Here is a 24580-nt window from a genome sequence, read left to right on the forward strand (position 1 = left end):
GTCCACCAACGAGGGCCCTCCTTGGGTCAGGCCCTTCTGGGGGCAGGGGGACGATCTCATCAATAACAGGATCCACATCATCCTCCTGGCGCCCTGCAGATTTGCTCACCAGACAGAAATGGGAAGTGAGTCTTGAAACCCCAGCCGGCCCCCTGCACCCATCCTCCCTGAGCACCTCGGGCCTGGCAGGGCCCTGGGGGGAGAGTGGGAGGAGGGCAGGTACACAGGTATAGGCCGTGCCCACCTCTGCCGCCCTAGTCGCCTTGGCAAACCTTCTCCTGTGCCTGCAGCCTTGCTCTCTCGCAGCCGCCAGTCACCACTGACGTGACGAAACCCGGAAGTGCTGACCCATAGGAGAGCAGGGAGGCACTGACCTGACCGGGGGCACCCCCTGCTTCAATCCAGCAGGCTTGATCCCTGAGCACAGAGCCAGGAAGAAGCCCTGAGTGCTGTCACGTAGGATTTCCTCCACCCCCAACCGCAGAGCTGAGGTAGGAGTCCTCCCCTCTTCTTTATGGACACGCTCCAAGGCCCAGGGGCCGACCCAGCTCTCCTGCAGGCCAGAGAAGGAGCAGCAGCCCTGGGCTCACCAGAGCCCGCCTGGCATCACACAAAGGCCACCCGCTGGGACACAGGGTAGACACAGACATGGGACTGTGGTCAGCTGGGGGCTCCCTCTGCAGGCGGGCGGCCCTTCAGGGCAACCGTGTGACCGCGGGGAACAGCTGAGGTGCAGAATCCTGCACAGCTGCACCCACCCTGGGACCCCGCCTGCTGGAATGCAGAGCCCCTCAGCTGTGTCGTGTGCAGACGGTGCACACATGCGTCAGCACGCCTTAGACCGGGCCTTGGGAGGCGTGAAAAGGACAGGTCCATGGGGAACGACCAGGCCGTGTGGACTAACTCTGGGTGTGTCACCTCCGATGAGACCTAGGGGAGAAACGGCATGGCCTTTGCAGCTGTTTGAGAAGGGACGGGAGGAAGAAAGGCAACAGAAGCATCTGGAAGGTTGGCACTGCCCGGGGCTCCTCAGATCCATTGGACATTTTATCCCGCAGAAATTGGAAGCTCAGGGACGCTCAAGCCCACAATCAGCAGCGTGAGCACTATTGGTGCACCCTGACTTCTATTTTTTCTTTCAAAAATAAAATCTGTTTATAACCCACATATTGGCTCCAAAATGGCATAGAATCTGCAACGACAATGCAGTGAGATGCGGCAAATTCAGGTTCCAGGTTCTGTCCCACACTGAGATCAAGACAGCCACAGCATGGCAGCCAGTGCAGACAGCAGCCAGTATAGACAGCAGCCAGTGTAGACAGCAGCGAGTGTAGACAGCCACTCAAGGGCATACCCAAGCTTGGGTCAGAAAATCCAAGAGGTTTTTTCAGTGTGCTGTGTGGAGACCCAGCCCATTGTGATACTGGGGGGAGGCACACTCGAGGGGAGGGGTACAGACACTAACTGCCAGCCTCCCCACTGGACCCCAAGGCCAAACCTCTGGGACAGTGAGCAGGGCCAGTGACTGAGGCCAGCACCTCTGGAGCCAGTTTCTACCCTTCTGCTGCACTTGAGAACAGCGGGTGGTACCCCGGTGGTCTCTGGTCTCTGTTTCTGCTTGCGCTGTGAGTGCCCACCTCCGCCACTCTGGGACGAAGGCACATCCACCAAGAGGGCCCGTGCGGATGTGCCTGCTGGCCCAGGACATGCCCTAAAGAGGTCAGTCCCCTTGCCTTGCGGCGCCCGCCTGCACACACACAGGGTCCCCACCAGCAGCCCAGATTCCCTCCCCACTCACAGTCCTGCTGCAAACAGGATGTGGAAACAGGATGCATCCATCGCCGCTCAGGGCCTGACCTAGATTTCCTACAGACTCGCAGTTGGCAAGACCCCGCCTCTCTGGTCTTTTCAAGGGATCGCCCTCCAGGTGAGTTTCCAGGGGGCAGAAGTCTCAGCCTTGTCACCTGGGAGAAGGCCCTGCAGCCCTATGTGGGGTTTGTCTATTAGGGGGAAGGGGGAGAGTTAAAATGGGGTACCCCAAAGGGTGGCAGCCCGAGTCCTTCTCAAAGCTGAAGCCCAGAAATGACCTTATGGAGGAAAAGAATATCTTACATATCAAGGAGGCAGAGGGATCAATTCTTTCCTCTCCTTTAACTCCTTTCCTTGTTCTTTCCATCCGTACCTCCTTTTCCCTCTCCTTCTCCCTCCCCCTCTCCTTCTTTCCTGCTTGGGGCTTTGGGGACTCTCTGTTCAGGGCCCATGTGGTGTCAGTGAACATCTGGGGTTGGCGCCTGCAAAGGAAGTGCCTTAACCCCTGGACTATCTCTGTGGCCCAGAAGGTTCTGTTCTCAACAGAAATGTCACAAACACAAACACACCCTTTCCCGCCACAAGCAAAGGCCAACACAGGCAAATCTCCAGAGATGAGTGAGTGTGGAGGGTTGGCACTCACCAGAGATACGGGAAGGATGGCGGACGGGTACAGGACTTCTGAAAACATCCTAAGACTGTCATTGGACACCTCAGGGTTGGACACTGGAAATGGGCAACTTGCACGTGCATGTACCCCAACAGAGCTGTTTAACAATAGCCGAGCCTCTCCCCCAAATTTTGTCAGGGAATATTCATAGCAGCATTATTCTAAAAGCTATAAAGTCCGAATAACCTAACTGGCCAGCAGCCAGCAGCAGTTAAGCAACTCGTGGCATGAACCCACAACTAAAAGGAAACAAGTTCTAATGTGTACTGCTTGAACATGTTAGGATGGGTTGTAGTTGGGAAAGAATACCCATCTGATGGGCTGGAGCGATAGCAGGTAGGGCGTTTGACTTGCACGCGGCCGACCGGAGTTGGATTCCTTTGCCCCCCTTGGAGCACTCAGCAAGCTACCGAGAGTATCTCACCCATACGGCAAAGCCTGGCAAACTCCCTGTGACGTATTCGATATGTCAAACACAGTAGCAAGTCTCACAATGTTACTGGGCCCGCTCAAGCAAATCTATGAACAATGGGAGGAGAGTGACAGTGACCCATCTGATATCCAGGCTATATATGACACTAGTAGAATTGGATAAAAAAAAAAACCTCCAACCCCATCAAAAAATGGGGAGAAGAAATGAACAGAAGCTTCCTCAAAAAAGATACAAATGGCCAAAAGGCACATGAAAAAAATGCTCTACATCACTAATCAACAGGGAAATGCAAATCAAAACAAGGAGATATCATCTCATACCACAGAGACTGGCACACATTCAAAAGAACAAAAGCAACCAGTGTTGGTGTGGATGTGGGGAAAAAGGGACGCTCTTTCACTGTTAGTAGGAATGCTGGCCGGTCCATCCATTTTGGAAAATAATATGGACATTTCTTCAAAAACTAGAAATTTTTTTTATCTTACTCTGCAATACCACTTCTGGGAATATATCCCGAGGATGCAAGAAAACCCAGTAGAAATGACATTTGCACCTGTATGTTCATTGCAGCACTGTTCACAATACCCAATATGGTAACAACCCAAGAACAGACAACTGGTTACAGAAACTTTGGTACATCTACACAATGGAATACTATGCAGCTATTATAGAAGATAAAGTTATAAAATTTGCTTATAAGTGGATAATCATGGAAAGTATCAAGCTAAGTGAAATGAGTCAGAAAAAGAGGGACAGACATAGAAGGACTGTACTCATTTGTGGAATATAAAATAACATAATATGATACTGAAACCCAAGGACAGTAGAGACAGAGCCAAGAATATTGTTCCATGGTTGGAAGCCTGCCTCATGAGCTGGGGGAGAAGGCAGCTGGGATAGAGAAGGGATCACTAACTCAATGATGGTTGGAGGGATCGTTTGGAATGGGAGATGTGTGCTGAAAGTAGATAAAGGACCAACCGTGATAGCCTCTCAATAACTATACTGCAAACCATAATGCCCCAAAGTTGAGAGAGAGTATGGGCAAAAGTGTTTGCCATAGAGGCAGGGGAGAGGTTAGAAAGGGAGGGAGTAATACTGGGGACATTGGTGGTGGAGAATGTGCACTGGTAGAGGAATGGGTGTTAGATCATTGTATAACTGAAACTCAAACATAAAAGTTTTGTGACCGTATGTCATGGTGATTCATTAAAAATAAAAAATATTTTTTTTAAATGATGGGCTGTAGAGGTGGTACACCCAGGCACCCTAAACAGGTCCTCTGAGACCACCAGGAGTGATCTCTGAACACAGAGCCAGGAGTAAATCTTGAGCATTGCTGGCGTGTCCCATCTCACCCCAAAATAATGATCAGAAAAATAACTTAAAAAATTAGGCTAAGTGAAGGAAATCAGTCCTGAAAACACAGACAAAGTTCAGAACCAGCCCATTTCCATTCCAAGATAGAAAGTTGAGCAATGGTGACTCGGGGTGAGGGAAATGAAAGGATGTGGAAGCAATAATGACAGAGATGCGAGGGTTCTTTCTGAATGAAAAAAGAGAGTAATAATAATTAAAAAATATATATCAAATGGACACAAAACTAATGAACAGAGAACCACTATACCATGTACTTTTAGTAGGCACACTGTGAGGTAGGTGACTAAGGCATTTCATCCTGCTACCAAAAATGCATTGTCCCAACACACTTGTTATAAAAGATTTCAAGATGTTTAAAACAAGTCAACCATGTCTTGAGAGTGTGCCTTATCGGGAGGTATTTTGTAGTTGATTATTTCGATTTAACAGGGGAAGAAAATCCTGGGTATATTTACAACAACTGCAGAAAGATGGCATCAGGGAAACAGATTTGGGAGTGGGATGAATTTGTCTTTTCTCTTCATCACTGCTGTTCCTCAGGCAGGTTTGAACAGGGGTCTTTTCCATGTTAGTACCACAAGCAGCTTGCACTGATTTCTTATTCCGCTACTGTAGACTTGGGAGTATACCATTTCCCATCAGGGATCAGGGGAAACCCAAGCAAGTCTTCTTTCTAATGTTCTACTCCGGTTTCAACCTTCTGGCAAAGCACCCAGGCCGTTTGGAGAATCTGATGTAAGTCTTTAATGAGCACTTACTCTGTGCCAACCAGAGCACTGGAGAAAATGCAGATAGAGACAACACACAACACACAATAGCCTTCAGAAGCTCCAGGTCAGGCTGGGCTGGGAAGGGCAAACAGAGAAACTATGGCTGGGGCCAGGGGCCAAGGAGGGAATCAATTTGGGCCAGACAGAATGGACAGTGAGACCAGATAAGATCTGTGAGCCCATAGGAGTGGGTGCTTGAGAGCTAACTACATAAGGCTTTTGACGAACTCTAATTATTCTCCTCATGCTAAAGTTGTGGAAACTGCAGGCATAGTGGTTAAACATAAACTTGTCACGAGTTGCAGAACTGGAAAGAGTGTCTGGATTTGAACTCAGACAGTCTGGCATTAGGCAGGACACACCAACCCCAAGGACATAAGGGTTAATCAGACTAGTTTTGCTATACACACATATATATATGATATATGATATACATGTGATATATATATACATATATATATGTATATATATATCACTGTCCTCCCATTGTTCATCAATTTGCTCAAGCGGGCCCAGTAATGTCTCCATTGTGAGACTTGTTGTTACTGGCATATCAAATACGTCATGGGTAGCTTGCCAGGCTTTGCCGTGCAGGAGAGATACTCTCGGTAGCTTGCCAGGCTCTCCGAGAGGGGCAGAGAAATAGAACTCAGGTCAGCCTATATATATGTATATCACACTGTCCTTCCATTGTTCAACTGTAGCACTGTCCTCCTGTTGTTCATCAATTTGCTCGAGTGGGCCCAGTAACATCTCCATTGAGAGACTTGTTGTTACTGTGTTTAGCATATCGAATATGTCACGGGGAGCTTGCCAACCTTTGCTGTGCGGGTGAGATACTCTCAGTAGCTTGCCGGGCTCTCAGAGAGGGCGGAGGAATTGAACCCTGGTCGGCAGCAGCCGCGTGCAAGGCATATGCCGTATCCACTGTGCTATTGCTCAATAATTCTTTTTTTAAGATTTTGTGCTACACCCACTGGGCTCAGGGGTCACTCCTGGTGGTGCTCAGGGAACCATAGTTGATCAAACCCAGGTCAGCCACATGCCAGGCAAGCACTGAAACCTCTGAACTCTCTCAGGCTCTGGCTTAGCATCTTTATGTCTCTAGCTTGGAGCCTTTAGGCAAACTAACTACTCTGACAAACAGTCCACACACCTTGGTAAGTTTCTGAGAAACTAAATAACAAGACACAATCAAGGAGATGAGGAGGGTACAGCACACTGAAAGAACCCCAGAAAATCACATTCAAACGATGCCAATGATGACAGCAGTGTGTGTGGTAAGACCCAAGATGCTTGCAAAGTGTGTCTGCGTTCTGAACGGGGAAAGTGCCCACAGCCAGAGGTGCCCACAGCCAGAGAAGGGGCTGAGTAAGCGTTTCTGCAGCCCTCGAAGGTGGAAACGCTTCCAAGGCACAGCCCCAGGGGCCCCCGCGCCACTTGGGAAACAGACATAATAAGCTAGGCTGGAGCTGGGTCATAGGAGCGGAAGACGCAGCTATAAAGAGGAGCCGGGCTATTTGGGGACAGATCTGGATGGCCTCAAAGGGGAAGGCAGCTGCCCACTGGGGAGATGCTGCGAGACCCATACGGAGTGGTGCAGTCTAACTGAACTTCGGGGGGAATTAATCTGGGAGAAAGTTCCCAAACGTGATTCTCTAATTTCCAGAAAGGAGCACTGAGACAGCATTGGCCGGGAGGTGGAAAGAGGATAAAGGGGGAAAACAGGAAAAGGTGGGGAAGTGAAAGTGACCGAAGTGACCGGATTGGCTGAGTGATGTCTGGGAATCACAGGGGTACGGGGTGATGACCACAAGCCTGAGTGACAGGCAGATTGGTCCCTAAGATAGAAAAGGGGAAACTTAGAGACTGTGAAAATCAATGATAAGCCCTGGGAAAGTGGGGGTGGGGGGGCATTGACAGTAAGAGGTAGGGAGGAAAAAAGGAGGTTGCTGAGAACAGGTGTTAAGAGAAGGCGAGCCTTGGGACAGGAGTGATGGTACAGCAGGTAGGGCATTTGACTTGCACGTGGCCGACCCGAGTTCCATCCCTGGCATCCCATATGGTCCCCCAAGCCAGGAGTAATTCCTGAGTGCAGAGCCAGGAGTAACCCCTGAGCATTGCTGGGTGTGACCCAAAAAGAAAAAAAAGAGAGAGAGAGAGAGAGAGAGAAGGCAAGCCTCATGAGCGGAGGGGAGAAGGCAGCTGAAATAGAGAAGGGATCACTAAGAAATTGATGGCTAGAGGAATTGGTTGGGATAGGAGATGTGTGCTGAAAGTACATAAAGGACCAAATATGATAACCTCTCAGTGTCTGTATTGCAAACCATATCCAAAAGTAGAGAGAGAGAGAGAGTATGGGGAATATTGTCTGCCATGAAGGCTGGGTAAGGATATGTGCACCGGTGGAGGGATGGGTGTTTGATCATTGTGTGATTGTAACCCAAACATGAAAGCTTGTAACTATCTCACAGTGATTCAATAAAAGAGGAGAGAGAGAGAGAGAGAGAGAGAGAGAGAGAGAGAGAGAGAGAGAGAGAGAGAGAGAAGGCAAAAATGGAAATCCCAAAGTCTGGACATGGCAGGAAGGAACTGGGCATGCAGGGGCCCAGGGTCTACGCAGGGGGCCCAGCTCAAGGTCAGATGTGGTACCATGGACCTTGGAGAGAGCATTTCAACAGGAATGAAGAGAGAGGTCAGCCTGGGGGGGGGGGGGGGGGGGATGACAATGTTCAACAACAGAAACTGAATTAAGAGAAGATGTTGAGAGGGTCTCGAGGTGGTGGAGAAGCATGAAGTATGTTTACCTACACTTATCCATTTGGCTAACAGGATGTGAAAACAGCAACCAATTAAAAAAAAAAAGGGTTCACATCACAAAGATAGTATAGGGGTTAAGGTACTTGTCCTGCGTGTGGCTGACTTGAATTTGATCCCAGCACTGCATCAGGTCCCCCAAGCCCTTCCACAAGTGATCTCTGTGCAAAGTGGGGACAGATCTGGATGGCCTCAAAGAGGAAGGCAGAGGCCCACTGGGGAGATGCAGTGAGATGCGTTTGGATCGGTGCAGTCTAACTGAATTTAGTGAAGATGAATCTGGGAGAAAGTTCTCAAACGTGCTTCTCTAGTCTCCTAAAAGGACAACCAAGAGTGTTGACTGGGATGCCAAGAACCAGGAGTAAGCCCTGAGCACTGACTAGTGTGGTCCAAGAGTCACTCTCCCCCCGCCCCCCTCCAACCCCAGAACATACACACAACCACATATACACACAGAATAATCCCAGTTTGCAGAGCAGGAGAATGATCCCTGGACTGACCCAAACCCACATGTTTGCCATTGTGTGCCCATGTTTTTGTGCTGATCCACAGCTGCCCACTGGCCCCCAAGGCCAGGAGAACAGCAGGAGCTGATAGAAGCAAAATCAAAGGAGAGTTTGAATGCAGAGACCTGAAGGGTATCTGTTCCCTGCCCCTCCAAAGCCTGGGCCCGAGCCTAAAAACGGTCCCTTTACAAAGAGAGGAAAGAAGGCTCCCCCAGGGAAAAGAGAGGAAGTGGGTACTGGCAAGAATCTGCAGAAAATGAAGGTGCCAAACAGACCTGGCACTGAGAACTGGGGGCATGGGAGATGCCAAGGGACAGGGATTGCCACAAACTGTGCTTCTAGTGACCCTGAACAGGTTGAAATACTATCTTTCAGCAAGTCCTCTAAAACTGTGGAATTAGGGGGAGGGGGGAATGGGAGCAATAGTATAATGGGTAGGATGTTTGCCTTGCACTTGGCTGACCCGGGTTCGATTCTCAGCACCCTGTATGTTCCCCTAAGCACTGCCAAACGTAATTCCAAAAGTCCTAAGCATCATTGGATATGGCCCCCAAACAAACAAACAAAACCAAAAAAAAAAAAAAAGCAGAATTTTGTTGTACCTTTTTGATGTGTTGAGAATACACCTGGCAGTACCCAGGGCTTCCTCCTAGCTCTGCAGGGATCACTCCTGGTAGGGTTTGAGGGACCTTATGCAGGGTCAGGGAAGGAACCCAGCAGCGTGCAAAGCAAGGCAACCTTAGCCTCCTATACTATCTCTCCTGGCCCTCTGGAGCTCTCTTTGAAGCTATGTGATCAGCACACAGAACACTGCATTGTTGCTTTGTAGGGAAAGGCATGAGTCACTAAACCAATGCCTCCCAGGCAGGCCAGATCCGGAGTGTAACACTTTCCTCCACGACTTTAAAGAGTCTTTCCCAGGGTTCCCAGGAGAAAGGGGTACCACCCTGATGTTGACACATCTGCACTAACACCTGTGGGGTGGAAAAACAAAATTTCATTTCCCTGTTCTGTCTCCCTTGCCTTCATCACAAGCATTAACTTGTCTTCATCACAAGCCGGTTGAGCCTGGGGTCCCCCTAAACAGCTGCCCCGGATATGATATGTTAAGTACTCTGGACTCTGAGTGGGGGCACCAAGACAATGGCCCCTCCAAAGAGCAATCCATCCAACGGTCCCTTTGGATGTCTTGTGGATTTTAGATGGATCTTCCTGCCTTTCTCCTCTCCTTTCATAAAAGTCAGCATTTGCTGGTGAGAAGCTGTTAAATAACATGCTCAGTTACTCCTAGGGGGATTCAGGGAACCATGTGGTGCTGAAAGCGAGTCTGGGCTCCCCCTATACAAGCCCCTATACAAGCTCAGCCTGTTGGATTGAGTGCATCGCTCTGGTCCCCTGAGTTGGTCTGTCACTGTGTAGGCATATGTATGAAACAGTGTTTTCTATTCTTTTTTTTCGGGGGGGGAGGGACAGTGCTTTTGGGGTCACACCTGGAGATGCACAGGGGTTACTCCTGGCTCATGCACTCAGGAATTACTCCTGGCGGTGCTCGGGGGACCATATGGGATGCTGGGAATCGAACCTGGGTTAGCTGCGTGCAAGGCAAACACCCTACTCACTCTGCTATTGCTCCAGCCCAGGAACAGTGTTTTCTGATAATGAGCTAGGTGTCTAGCTACTATCAACAGCGGGGTGTGCTTGCCTTATACACAGCCAGTTTCAATGCCAGCACCACACGGAGTGTCTTGAGCACCACCAGGAATAATCCCGGAGCACAGAGCCAGGAGTAAGCTCTGAGCGCAGCCAAATGTAACCCCCAAACCAAAACAACAACAAGAAAACCCAAAGCGAAAACCAAAGGAACAACAGGTAAATAAATAAATCTGAAACGTCAATCCTCCCTCTAAACTTGTCCCATTCAGAGCAACAAATGAATTAGACTTTGGACTTTAAAATAGTTTTCTGATTTAGACAGCCGACTGAAGGAGGTTTGAAAGTTATTGTCTACTGTTAATAATTCTCTGCTGATATCCTGCCATGGGCAATGCCCTGATTGCTTATGAAAAGTAGCTTTAATAAAGCTGGATACAGTTTGGCTTGGGGGGGAAAAAAACAGGGAAAAAAAGTCTGAGCATGTAATAACATCCAAGTGGAGTAAAACTGCTTGTGAAGCACATTTATCAACTCTATTTATTTTATTCAGCCATAGGATACTGGTCCATTATTTTTCCCTCCTTTTTTTTTTTATCTTCCCCTTCCATCATGCTGTATTTGGGGACTTTTTCATCATAACATAGTTGAAGTGTAATCACAGGTAATGAAAACCAGCAAAACTAAATTGGCGAATTGGAAAAACTTAGTGAAAAGAGAGCTTATAAAACACTAGGTAAGGTGAAGTTGTGAAATTTATTTTGGACCTTCTTCCCTCTACAGCTGAATAACCAAGACCCAGAATACACCCGAGCAGACCGCTGCTACTTATGCAATGTTGATGAATACACTTCGCCTCAGAACTGTTTGCATAAGCAACACAATCATAAATACTTTAAGATTGTCCCTTAGTGTTTAGAAACATGGCTTCTTTCCTAAAACCAAATTATTAACCTTGAGGCCTGGGGCAAACGATGAACAGCTCTGTGCCTCAGTCTCCCCACTTGTAAATGGGAATACTCTGCTACTGAATACTGAAAACTCAGTCTCCTGTTCAATACTACCGTACTGAAAACTCACACTGAATGCTCTCATACCTGCCTATATTAACCAATAGCCCTCCTTACAGCTAACCTCTGAGAAAAGAATAAATGTAAGCAATCCTGATACATATCTCACATGTGAGAAACCCAGCTCATTATCAGAAAACATTGTTCCATTCATAAGCTCACACAATGATAGACCAACTCAGAGGACCAGGATAATGCACTCAGTTCAACAGGCTGGGCACAGGCCTTGCAAAGGGGGAGCCCAGATTCGAACCCAGCACCACATGGTCCCCTGAGTACCCCTAGGAATGACTCCTCCAAGCAGAACTGTGACAGCCCTTTAGCATTACAAGATATAGCCCTCAAACAAAAGGGATAAAAGATGGCCTCGTTATGCAAAATACCTGTGCCTAAGGTGTTCTTTAACCATGGAAGCCTGTAGAACCCTAAATTCAAAGAGACTCTTCGCTGCTGGTCCCCATTTCTCACATACACAGCTAACCTTGTCCCTAACGGAGTTACACAGACACTTCACAGCAAAACGCCTTGCTCTCTAGATATTCTTATGACTAAATGGTGAGTAACACAGAGTTTTACAAACGTTCACCTTCAGAGACACTTGACACAGATCCAAGACTTGTAATCAAGTAGACAGTCTCCTTAATGGGGAACGCAAACAGACATAAACAAAAGAGGCTCAAATAAGCCATCCCCGGGCCTGCTTTACTGTATGTGCAGTGAACACATATGCAAGAACCAGACAGCCGAGAAGATAACAATGAATAGGAACTTTGTCGGTCCGGGGCATGTGGATAGGGGAGGAGAAGTGAGTCCATTCTATGTCTGTCTGTCTGTCTAGTATGCAGGTCACGCTCATCTGCGGGCCTCCCAGCTCCATCTGACAGAGGTAGCCAGAGAAGGAGAAAACGGATGGATCAGATGTTTCTCAGCCATCTACCCCACAAAAGACCCATCTCTGCAGTCTCTTCCAGCCAGAGCGAGAGTCTAATAACCAGATACTATCAAGGCACTGAAATGATGAATGCAACTGGGAGAGGGGCTGGATAGAGTACGGCGGGTAGGACGTTTGCCTTGCACGTAACTGACGTGGGTTCAATCCCCAGCATCCCACATGGTCCTCCAAGCACCATCAGGAGTACTTCTTGAGTGCAGAGCCAGGAGTAAACCCTGAGCATTGCTGGCTGTGGCTCAAAAACCCAATAAATTAATGAAATAAATACAGCTGGGAGAGGTGAAGTGCCTAGAGAAATCAAACCCTGGTGTTATAATCAAGGTCGGCTATCCTCCTGAGAAGGGGGATTAACTGGGAGGGGGGAGGAGAAAAAGGAGCGATAAAGAGGTGTTGAAGCCCAGAGACCAAAACAGAGCATGGACCTAGAAGGCAGGGGTCTACCAAAGACCATCTGGATCAATTTGCCAGGGTCCTGCTGGCTTCAAAGCCCTGAGCCCTCTAAGGTTTCTTCTTGTTTACTGTCTCCTCTTGCCTCTGGAATAAAAGAGCAGAAGAAAGCTTCTGCCCGTACAACATTGCTGGCTCTGAGGGATATTTTGGTTGGCAGATCCTTTGCAGACACTAACCAGACACAACCAGCCGGTTTGCCAGGTCATCCTCTGGGGTGTGCAAAGCTACCCAGCAAGCGTTCCGATCTGAAGAATGGCAGGCCTGTTTGCTTTCAAGCACAATTTGCATCCACAAGTACAAAAACACAAAGAGTTGAATGGAAACACTCATCATACCTACCCAGATTCCAATCTGACCCTGGGTATCCAGAGTATTTTAAAACCAAACGACAACCAAACCAAACCAAAACAAAACAAACAAAAAAACACCTTTGGGAGATTGGAGAGAGAATCCAGAGTTAAGGGGCTTGCCTTGTATGTGGACAACCCTGATTCAATCCTGCTACCACATATAGATCCCAGAAGCACCACCAGGAATAATCCCTGAGAACAGAGCTAGAGACACTTCCAGATTAAACATGGCAAGGGATATGATAAATAAAAAGAGTCATTTTATTTTTAAGTGTGGCTTGAAAAAAATAACAGGCTAAAGACACACTGTTCAGCCAGAGAAACTTGAATTCAATACTGAATACTATTTAATGTCTTAAATTAGGTCATTAGCATCATTATAAGGAAATAACGTTACCCCTGAGAGATGCATGCTTGAGTTATGAAATCTACAACTTTCTGTCAAATTGCTCGGCAATGAAGTGGTGACATTGCATGAGTGTGTGTGTGTGTGTGTGCGTGCACGCATACAAATCAATGACTAAGAAAAAGCTACATGGGATCTCACTGTCCAATTCTTGCCACTTATCTGTACACTTAACATTTGTTTATTTTTTGAACCACAGTGAGATTGGATTTCAGTAATATAATGTTCCAACACCTGTTCTTTTACCAGTAAACATTTCCCACCACCATGCTAAGGGTTTTTTTTTTTTTAAGTAAACAAAGTGTCATACAGATTACAAAAACTATCAGTAGAGAATTGGGGACTGGAATGGATTAAGACCCAGTCCTAAAGTTATTTACATAAACCCAGGCTAAAGTCAAACTTCTCAGAGAGACAAGGACCTGACGAGCTTCAGATAGATAGGGTCGTGTGCAAAGGAGCTGTCAGTCGCTCTCTCTGGCCACAAGCTCCATGTCGGATTTTACGGGGTGAAGGATATAAACATGGAAAGAATGAGTCCTCACAATTGAGGGGAAGAAGAAAGACCCAACTTACTAAGATTAGTACAAACGTGGTGAGTCACCCCCTCTCAGAAGACCAGGCAAACATGTCTTATTCCTGAATCCAGAAGGATTCAACCATTCTGGGAGGGCACCTGAGTTCTCAGCCTGTCTGACATCCCACGGGCAGCAAACAAGACCCAAAGAACCCAACGCTCCTCTCAAACGCTGCTCATGCCCATGCTGGCTTCCTTCCATGTCACCAATGTCAATAGACAAGTTCGACCTCTTGTCTGTTTCAGCCTCTTTCTACAACAAAATCCCTGGATGGAAACACACACCTAAAACCAGGCAGTTCATAGTCATTGGCTGTTTATCCTTTAACCTTGATGTTGGTGGCGGGGGATGGGGGGAGGTGGGGAGGACCAATGGCCTTGGCTTTCCTTTGCTCATTACCCTGAAACTAGATCTGTTTAGCCTCTGAAACAGGGCACTGGAGCTTAGTAAGAACAGCCTCCCCACTGCTGCCTGGGTGCCAGCAGCATGCACACGTGGACGGATTAGGAGTCTGTGCTCTAAAGCACACACACACTCGACCAACAAGCGCGTCTCATTCCACAAATACCTTTGCCCAAGCCACTTCTCTGTTGTTCTTCCTGGCATGGAGCAGGGTCCGTGGCACTGTGCCAACGGAAGTATGCGTTGAGTGCCAGACCTGCATGACTTTCTTTACCTCAGAAGTTCGAAAATAAAACCTTGTAGCATAATTACCAGGAAATAAAGTCAAAATGGGAAAGGTTCTAGAAAAAAAAATTTTTTTTAAAAAGTTTCTGTTTTGAAGTTGCCTCAAAGACATGCCGGAAACACACACTATAGAATTATCTTCCGTGCGAGCAAATATTACAGGGTTGACGTTAAAGCTGGGAAACACAAATATTCTTTCACAGGAAAGGCGAGTCCACATTTGGCATTTTCTGTCACCAGCCTTGATTCTGGTTTTACTACTTATCACCTACCAACGCAAGGTACAGAGGATGGGTTATTTGGTAAATCATTATTTTATATCAGAATGTGTTTTATTTTTGTAGCTGGCTTCTTTATGACTCATCCTCTTTTTTTAAAAAGTGTTATATATTAAAGAGAAAGTCCATTTCATTTGATTTCACTCTCCTTTCCTATCCTCCAGGTCTAGAGAGTTAAGTTTGGGATCACTCACAGTAAGCAGAGAGAAAAGGACATTAAGTCATAGCTGAACAGCACAGCCAACTGAATCTACCAAACTTAACCACCAATTCATTATACACACAAGACACACACAGACACACAGGCACACACACACACACAGAGAAACAGACAGACACACACAGACACATACACACAGACAAACACACACAGAGACAGACAGACACAGACAGACACCACATACACACGGAGCACAGAGGAAACTGACATCAAGTTCCCCACAGCACACACACATCACCGTCACCAAGTAACTTCTACCAAAATGGACCCGAAAGACACCTTCTTAGACACGTTCATCCAGAGCACAGTCAGAGAGGGAAACTTACTTTCTTTCCACTTCTGGGGTCGACACGGCACTGCAGAAGCCCAGGGACTCCTAGGAGAGAAGATTCATAGCGTCAGTGAAGCTGAGCAGAAGTTTTGTCTCATTTGTACAAAATATAACTTAAAAAAAAAAAGAGGCAGAAGCAAAAATAGATGATTAAAGTCATTGTGCTTACTTCGATCTGGGACCGCAGCTGAAGTGACGTGGGGCTGGCATCGGGTTTCTCCTAAAACAGAACAGATGCTGGTTTTAATGAGACTTCCAAACGTGGCACCACCAGAAAGACAAATAGATGTGTAAGCGGAGCTGGGGGGGATTTGGGGAACGCCAGGGTACAGGGGGAGGAGATGGTAGAGATAAACAGGTTTTCTGGGAAAACTAAAAGTATTTTTAAACTGAGCGCTCTTCGTCTCTTTTATAATTAAACTGCTTTTGCAACCTCACCACAAGTTGTGGCTGACAATTTCACTGCAGAAGAGAAAAGAGTACTGACAGTTAATAGTAAAAGACGCCCCAGGGTGTCATGAGAAGACCGTCACCGAGACACATGATCCACCATTAGCCCTCTGAGTTCGGGTTATTGTTCAATAACAAAGGTGTTGAATCCGATTTTATTTATTTATTGGGGTGGAGGGGGCGGCACACTCAGTGATGCTCAGGGATTACTTCCTGCTATGCACAGGGGGACCATCTGGGGTGCCAGAGATTGACCCAGACTTGCTGTGTGCAAGGCAAACACCCTACCAGCTGTATTATTCCTCTGGTCCCTGAATTCTATTTTCAAGTTTGATAAACAAAAGTACTTAGCAATAGGGAAGTAGTTGTTCTCCACTTTGCAAAGCTGGGACACTAACTTAGTTTCTTCTTGCAGCCCTAAAGGTTACCCTACTCCGTTAACATTGTTGGCTTGGCATGGGACATAGATTAGGTGGGTGAGCACATGTTAGGCCCCTAGTTCTTGCTCTGCCACCATAAGGGTCCTAAGAACTGCTGAGCATGACCCTGGTACTCCCTCACCTGGCCCAAAGCACAGCACCAGTGGGCTGAGTGAGCATTCCCATGAGTGAAATCAGGCCCAGAAGTGCTTTGGGGAAGTTGCTAGGTAATCCATAAATAACCACAAAAAATAAAACCACAACCAGAGGTTGGAGAGATAGTACAACAGGTAAAGTTCTTGCTTTGCATGGGGGTGATCCAGATTCAACTTCTGATATGGTCCCCCTGAGTCCCATCAGGACAAGCACAGCCAAATGTGGGCCCAAAACCAAAACAAAACCAAGCCAAAAAAACTAAAAACACCTCTTAAACCCAAACCATTCAGTATTCAGTTAACAGATGAAAGGAAGGCATGGCATTATAGGTACACAATTTTTCAATGAGTGTGTGTGTGTGTGTATGCACACATATAATAATTTTAGTGTATACGGTGGGTAAGGTGCTTGCCTTGCACAAAGGAAGCGCAGGGAGCTATAAAACCAAGCTCCCAGAAGAGAACAGCACAGAATCCCGAAAGAACGACAACGCGCCTGGCTGTCCTGTCCGGGGCCCCTTGGAAGTGGGGCAGGTTGAGTTTCCCTTCCCACACCAAGCAGAGCCCCGGCGGCTGAAGACCTCTGGAACCAGCCACAGCCATGCTCAAGACCACTCTCAACATGCTTGGACGAGCCTCACGCATAAAGAAACTGGCAGAGGAACCCAGGTGTGAGGGACTGGGGCTGAGATCTCCAAGGCTGCTCGGATCAGGTCTGGGCCTCCTCCACCCAGACCCCCCATCTTCCAGTAGCTAGACAGTTACACCCACCAACTGCCCTGGCGTCGTGTAATCCCCTCAATGGCCAAGATCAAGAGACTATAAAACCAAGCTCCCGGAAGTGCACAGCCACCCTCTTATTGTCTAGTTCTCACTCTTGGAGAACCCGGCAGGCTACTGAGAGTATCCTGCCTGCACAGCAGAGTCTGGCAAGCTCCCTGTGGTGTATTCGTTATGCCAAAACCCAGTAACAATGATGGGTCTCATTCCCCTGACCCTGAAGGAGCCTCCAATGTGGTACTTGCTGAAATCTCAGGACTAGGACGAATGGAGACGTTACTGGTGCCTGCTCGAGGAAATCAATGAACAACGGGATGAAAGTGACAGTGAGAGTATACATGATATTTTATCTTTTGCCACATGGAACTGGAAGGGTCATGGAAAGCAAAATAAGTCAGAAGGAGGAAGACAAGTATCAGATGACTTCACTCATGTGTGGGATAAAAACTAAGGGACTAGAGAGTTTCCAAGGAAAACAAACCCACAGAGGGGTATAGTAGTGAGGCTGGAGGCAGGGGCTGGACAGGGCAGGAAGGGACAACAGACTGTGGGGGAGGGTCACTCGTACTCCGGGGAAGGAGGGTGGAGAGGCATTGCATCCTTAAAGCAAACATTATACTCTTATAATCAATGCTGTCTCAACTTAAAAACAAACCAACAAGATAAGAGGCAGAGGAATCAAAAGTTTTGGTGATAAACCCATGTATTCTAATACTTTCCTTGTATAGGGTTTTTTTTTTTTAAAAAAAGCATCTCTTGGGGCTGGAGTGATAGCACAGCGGGTAGGGTGTTTGCCTTGCACGCAGACAACATGGCCAACACAGGTTCGATTCCCAGCATCCCATATGGTCCCCCGAGCACCACCAGGAGTGATTCCTGGGTGCATGAGCCAGGAGTAACCCCTGAGCATCGCCGGGTGTGACCCAAAAATCAAAAAAAAAAAAAGCATCTCTTTTGAAAAAAAAAGAATTAAATAAGTACTGGAATATTTTAGGCTAGACCATAGAAAAATGAAGAGTCATACTGCTAGTAAACAATGTCACACTGGCACTTCTATATGTAGAAAATAATTCTACATAAAATGTCCACTAAAGAGGTCCACTAGAGAGGGTGATCCCAAGCAGGTCATCAAATTCTTAACAGGAGAAGGGGTACTTTTTAGAGAAAGGAGGAATAGCGCTAACATTAAACTGATTCATTATGAATGCTTTTAATAATCCTTTTGTGGTCATGATTATGGGTATGTTCTTCAGGATTATACCTGCAACTATGAGGAGCATTGTTGGTTTTAGCTAACAATGATTTTGTTTGTTTGTTGCTTGTTGTTTTGGGGCAACTTCCTGCTGTACTTAGTTTACCTCTGCCTCTGTACTCTGGGGGCCATATGTGGTGCCAAGAATCTAACCAGGGTTGGCTTCAAGAAAAGCAAGTCTCTGGACTATCTCTCTAATTCAGCTAACAGTGATAAAGAGCCACAATCCATTGCTCAATTTATTACACTGGCTTTTTCTCATGAAACCAACTGTGGTAGACCCAGCACACAGCTGGTGGTGCTTGAGGGCTGCTCCTGTCTCAGTGCTCAGAGGTGGCTTCTAGTAGTAACTGGGGAACCATGCAGGGTCAAGGACTGAAACTGGACCTCCTATAAAGCATGTACTCCAGTGTACTTACTCTTACCAATACTCTCCACCCACCCCCAGGGACGAATACTTACTAAACTCAGCCATGGAACATGAAAGTAAGTCTAATTCAGAGTACATTTATACACATTAAGTAGGTAGCAGAGCACCCAGAGAATTTCTCTCTTGCCAACATCCTCCTGGCTTTTATGGTCACCTTTGGTAAAAACAAAAACAAATTTCGATTTCTATCTTCTCATATCATGATAAGGTGTATTTTTTCCTTGCTCTCTCTCTCTCTCTCTTCTTTTAATTTTTGGAGGGACGGGAGCTCCCAAATAGTGCTCAGGAAGCTTGGGGAGCCCACTAGCTCTTCTCATGGACCCAGGCTGGAAGTTCCGTGCAAAAGTTCAAGAATGCCATGCATCTTGGGTCTGGTCTTTGATTCAGGGACCAACCAGAACCATCCAGGTGGTGTTGGGAACCATGGGAGCCTTACCAGGGGATGTTTTGGGACCATGAGATGTCAGGAATTGAACTGATCCAAGATGTTCTTATGGTAGTTTTTTGACTTGTTTTTTGTTTGTTTGTTTGTTTGTTTGTTTGTTAAGGGCCACACCCAACAATATTCAGGGCTTACTCCTGGCTCCTTCCTCAAGGATTATTACTGATAGGACTCAGGGGACCATATGGGGTTGCCAGGGAATTAAACCCACATCAGCTGTTGTACTATCTCTCCAAGTCCCTCAACCATTTCGTATTTAGGAAATGATACATAGAGATGTTGGAGTTATATTCCAAGAACAGCTGGAAAGACTCTGGAGAGTAATCAAGGAAGGATACATATTTTGGTGGAGGTTTCTAATTCCTCTCTAAGCAGAGGAATTATAATCATGGTGCCAGTAACTAACCTCTCAGCTTCACCTAGAGAAATGCATAAACTTAGGGATATTAGCAAAGCTTGCATTTTTTCTCTTGAACCTTTCTCTTTGGGAGGCAGCAGGGAAGTCTGGGAGGGAGAATCAAACTTTATTATTCTTTCTGAAAATTCCCATAAAATCGCCCCTTGAAGGCATGATTTCCACCCACATCCATCTAAAACCAGTCAAAAAAATGACCCCCAAACTTTCAACTCTTCCCTCTTCATCCTCAGCTTTTCTTCTAGCTGAAGGGTAAGTGTGTCTGCCTTACAAGGTGATAGTCTATGATAGGAAACGGTCTGCTTCATCTAATAAATGTTATTTATGGGGCGCCGTCTGTTTCCCCATGTCATAAACATGGTATTTACAGTAATTTATGTAAAATGTACCTCTTCCTGCATACAAAAACAGGCGCTTGCTAACAACCATATTAAACATTTGAGGATCAGGAAGCAACATTCTAAACAATTAACCTTCACATGTTAGCTCACTGCTCATAACAAGACATTTGACAGTGTGTTGGTGACTTTTCAGGAAATTGGTTGAGGGTGAGGTTTGATGTGTAGTGTATTAAAATGTGTCAGGAATAAAAAAAAAAGTGCTTGTTTTATTTGGAAGAGATGAAGCTAACCAGGAGATCTGACACAGTGATATTTCTGGTGTTTTTCCCGCCAAAACATCTCTTGAATGTTTTTTTTTTCCCAGAACAAATTGAATAATTTCAACTCTTGGGGGAAAAGGAGCATAATCATCAAAGAGAAATTTCTTAGTGCAAACGTACCCGTAAGTAAAAATGTTAGAGCCCAGATTTAATCCTTAGTACCACAGAATCCCCGAGGTCTCCCCAGGAGAGGCGCCAAGCGCCAAGCCAAGGCTAGCCGAATCAACCAAAGAAACAAAAACCTATTACATAGAGGTTGGAGAAATAGTACAGTCAGTACATCACTTGCCTTGCACAGGATTAACCGAGATTGGATTCCCCAGCACCAAACATTGTCTCCCAAGCTGGCCACCGAGCACAGAGGCAGCAGTAAGCCCTGAGCACTTACTCTGTGTGATAAAATGACCCCTCAAAAACACCCCCTTCAAATAAAGGCAAAACAAAACAAAAAATGTTACATAACGCCCAGGAGAATCTTCTGAAATGATTACTAAATTAGGAACCATTAAACAATGCTTAGAAGGAAAAGAAAATGAACTATTGGCAAAACTTCATCCCTTACCAAAGATAAACATGCAATCATGGATGTGTAATTAGGAAGTATTTGTGGCAAGGTAAAATAATAATAATAATAATAATAATAATAATAATAATAATTAGAGTGAGTCCACAATCCAGACTGAGACATGGATTACTACCTGCTAAGAACTATTCTACTGCTCACTTGAATCAAATGCGTGTATGCTGCATATCAGACAAGTGTGGGTAGACACGCACTCCTATGAGGAAGAAGTGCAGGGCAACTTTTTAATCTGTGTATATATATTTTTTTCCTGGTGCAACATGGCGTGTAAAGGTTGGCAGTGCAACATGGCATGAAAAAGAAAACATTTGACAGTTGCACCGGTTTTGGAAACAGCAATCAGGAATGCTGCTTACTGGTCAGATTGACACAGAACGCTGACCTCTCCTGTCCCTCTGTGTGGCCACTCACTTCTCTGATCCCAACAGAACCAGAGTAATGAGGATGCCTTCATAAATCTGCAAAGGATGATCGGGGGTGAAGGAAGACTTGAAAAAGGAGGAAGATGGAGTAAGAATAATAAAAAAGATTCACCTGATTATCTCATCAAAGTCTTTTAGTCCAAAGCTATTGGGGTGCTGCCTGAGAACTCCTGATTTGATCAAATCCAAGAACTCCTGACTCGATCAAACCCTACAACTCCTGACTTAATCAAACCCTACAACTCCTGACTTGACCTAATCCTAGAACTCTTGAGTTGATAAAATCCTTGCACTGACGGAAATAGTAAAAACTGTAAATACCATCAAACACATTGTCACTGAATGTGGAGGTTTCTCCAGGGGCCTGTTATGTAAAGCGACAATGAGAGCGATGTCAGATTCTACTCCTGACACTATATGCTGACTGTTCCATGTGATTTGTGCCATAGAACAAATCACCCCAGACTTCATCACATAAAATCAACCAGCATTTGTTAGGCTCACGGATTCTTCTGGATAAAAATGCAAAGGGGGTGTGTGAGTAGATGAAAACATTTATTTCTGGTCCAGGATGTCTGGGGGCTCTCAAGGCTGAAGGGATAGTGCAGAAGGGGGCGTGGAGATTGACATGGTGGTTGGGGTCCCAATCTTGAAAAAGCCTGCACACGATTTTCTGGGACCCACTACACGGGCACCCGAGGTAGCACATTGGTCATTCTCAACACAGATGACGGGCTTCTATGGTGAGCAAACCAAGAGGCAGAAGCTGGCTGCCTTTTTTGTTTTTGTTTTTGTCTTTTAGGGTCATACCCAGAAATGCTCAGGGGTTACTCTTGGCTCTGCACTCAGGAATTACTCCTGGCGGTGCTCAGGGACCACATGGGATGCTGGGGATCGAACACGGGTCGGCGAATGCTCTCCCTACTGTACTATCGCTCTGGCCCAAAAGCTGGCTGCCCTTTGATCACAGTCTCACAGGGTATCATGCCACAGACTCTCCCCAGAGCAAGAGGATTCCTCCCTGCAGTCTCTCCGTGGGAGGAGAGTCAAAGTCAGGTGGTAACCCCGGGATAGTAGAGGCACTAGGGCCACATCAATTTTGAACAAGGAATGAGAAAAGACAATGCATTCATGGCAACGTGCATAAGGATCCCTTTGTGATTTTTGCAGCATTTACTTAAGTTGCATATCTTGGCCACAGATTTCAGATTAAGCTAAAATCCTGAAAGGTTAAAACAGCATGGTGTCATAATTGACTACCATTGTTCCTCTGTCTCCTCTTTTAAATTTGTTGTACAAATAATTTCAAATATGAAAAAAAAATGAAAAGAACAGCAAAATGAACCCCCAAATCTCATGTACCTGGCTTCAGTCTCTACTCACGGTCAACTGTGTTCTAGTTACACCTTCAAAATAACGTAGCTCCATTCCCATTTTCTCTGAGGCAAAATTCCAGATACTACCTCATAAAAATCTTTTTTTTTTTTAATTTCTTGAACTGCACCAGGTGGTGCTGAGAGCTTACTCCTGACTCTGTTCAGGGATCACTCCTGGCGGGACTAGGAGCAACGCGAAAGGGGCGTACCCTACCCACAATGCTATCGCTCCAGCCCTGAGATCATTAACCTGCGGATGCTGGCATGTACCACTGTGGTTGATACCTGGGTGTGGTTTAATTTACACAAATTGCAGCACTGGCATCTACATGGGAATGTTACAGTTTGGCTCTCAGGGTTTATGGCCTAAATGAGGCTCAACCAAAGAGCAAAAAGCTAAATCACTACGGAATTGACTTCCTCTGTTCACAATGGAGAGCTGTCTTGGTTTGTTATGGGCAGGGGAGAAGACCATGAAAAAAAATATATTTAGGGGCTGGAGCAATAGCACAGTGAGTAGGGCATTTGCCTTGCACGAGGCCGACCCAGGTTCGATTCCCAGCATCCCATATGGTCCCCTGAGCACCACCAGGGGTAATTCCTGAGTGCAGAGCCAGGAGTAACCCCTGTGCATCATCGGGTGTGACCCAAAAAGCAAAAATAAATAAATAAAATATTTAAATTGAACCCACTAGAAAATTACTAAGAGCTCATTAGAAAATTACTCAATTTCCTAGGTATGATTCTAATGTATTTTCGAAGTATGACATGGAGTATGACATGTTCATTGATTTTGTACTTGACCGTGTATTTTGAGCAGTTCAGTGAACTACAATCCCATGATTTGGCCTAGACTCCATATGAGAGAGCCACGCAATACTAGTGATTTAAAGTTAAGTAAAGGCCCTCCCGTTGATCATTGATTTGCTCGAGCGGGCCCAGTAACGTCTCCACTGGAGACTTTGTTGTTACTGTGTCTGGCATATCGAATACTCTCGGTAGCTTGCCGGGCTCTCCGAGAGGGGCGGAGGAACCGAACTCAGGTCGGCCATGTTGGCTGCGTGCAAGGCAAACGCCCTACCGCTGTGATTTAATCAGAACCTGTAATTCAGACTATTGTAACTTATTTTTTAAAATATTTAAAAAGAAAGTGGATGCATGGAATTGGGTGGATGGATAAAACTCCTCATTGGACTCTGGATCCCCCTCATTCAAAGCATGTGCTCCAGCCGGCTGGGCCAGCTCTCCAGTCTATGTCAGCACACACACACATACACACACACACACACACACACACACACACACACACACACACCAAAACAAAAACAAAAACCCAGAAATTATCAAAACACTGAAACAGAATTTCTCAAATTAGATCGCGTCCTGTAAAGTAACATTTTCTCACTGTGTTGTGATTAGCAGTAAGTACTTTTAAAAGGGGAACCTGACCCGGCAACCCATTCAGTCCTCTGAACCCTGCCAGGAGAATTCCAGAGGCAGAACCAGGAGTAAGCCCTAAGCATAGGTGGGTGTGAAGAAGGAAGGAAAGAAGAAAGGGAAGGAGAGAGGGAGGGAGGAAAGGAGGGAGGGAGGGTAAGAAGGATGGCAGGAAGGAGGGAGGAAGAACTAGGTAATGTGTCATTTAAAAAAAAATGCAAAAGGCCAAAGAGATATAAGAGCTAAGTCGCTTGTCCTGCAAGCTGTCACAGTTTAATTCCTAGCACCACATATGGTGGACCAAGCACCGCCACGAGTAAGTCCTGAGCCCAACCCCCTTTACTCCCCGGCCAAAAACTATGCAGCAGTCTTATGATTAACAGTGATGTACATGATAATTT

At 46.2% G+C, this 24580-nt stretch overlaps 1 protein-coding gene across 3 annotated transcripts in view; it reads right to left on the reverse strand.

Annotated features, from left to right (window-relative positions):
* SASH1 (SAM and SH3 domain containing 1) overlaps nt 1-24580 on the reverse strand; it is a 212438-nt gene that overhangs the window by 101410 nt on the left and 86448 nt on the right. For all 3 annotated transcript variants that reach the window (XM_056126078.1, XM_056126077.1, XM_056126079.1), the window contains exons 3-4: nt 15527-15577; nt 15353-15402 (exon numbers count right to left, since the gene is read on the reverse strand). In XM_056126078.1, the coding sequence (XP_055982053.1) occupies nt 15353-15402; nt 15527-15577 (101 nt within the window). The remainder of the gene's footprint in view (nt 1-15352; nt 15403-15526; nt 15578-24580) is intronic.

Source organism: Sorex fumeus, unplaced genomic scaffold (assembly GCF_029834395.1).
Source record: "Sorex fumeus unplaced genomic scaffold, SorFum_2.1 ptg000061l, whole genome shotgun sequence".
Lineage (NCBI taxonomy): Eukaryota > Metazoa > Chordata > Mammalia > Eulipotyphla > Soricidae > Sorex > Sorex fumeus.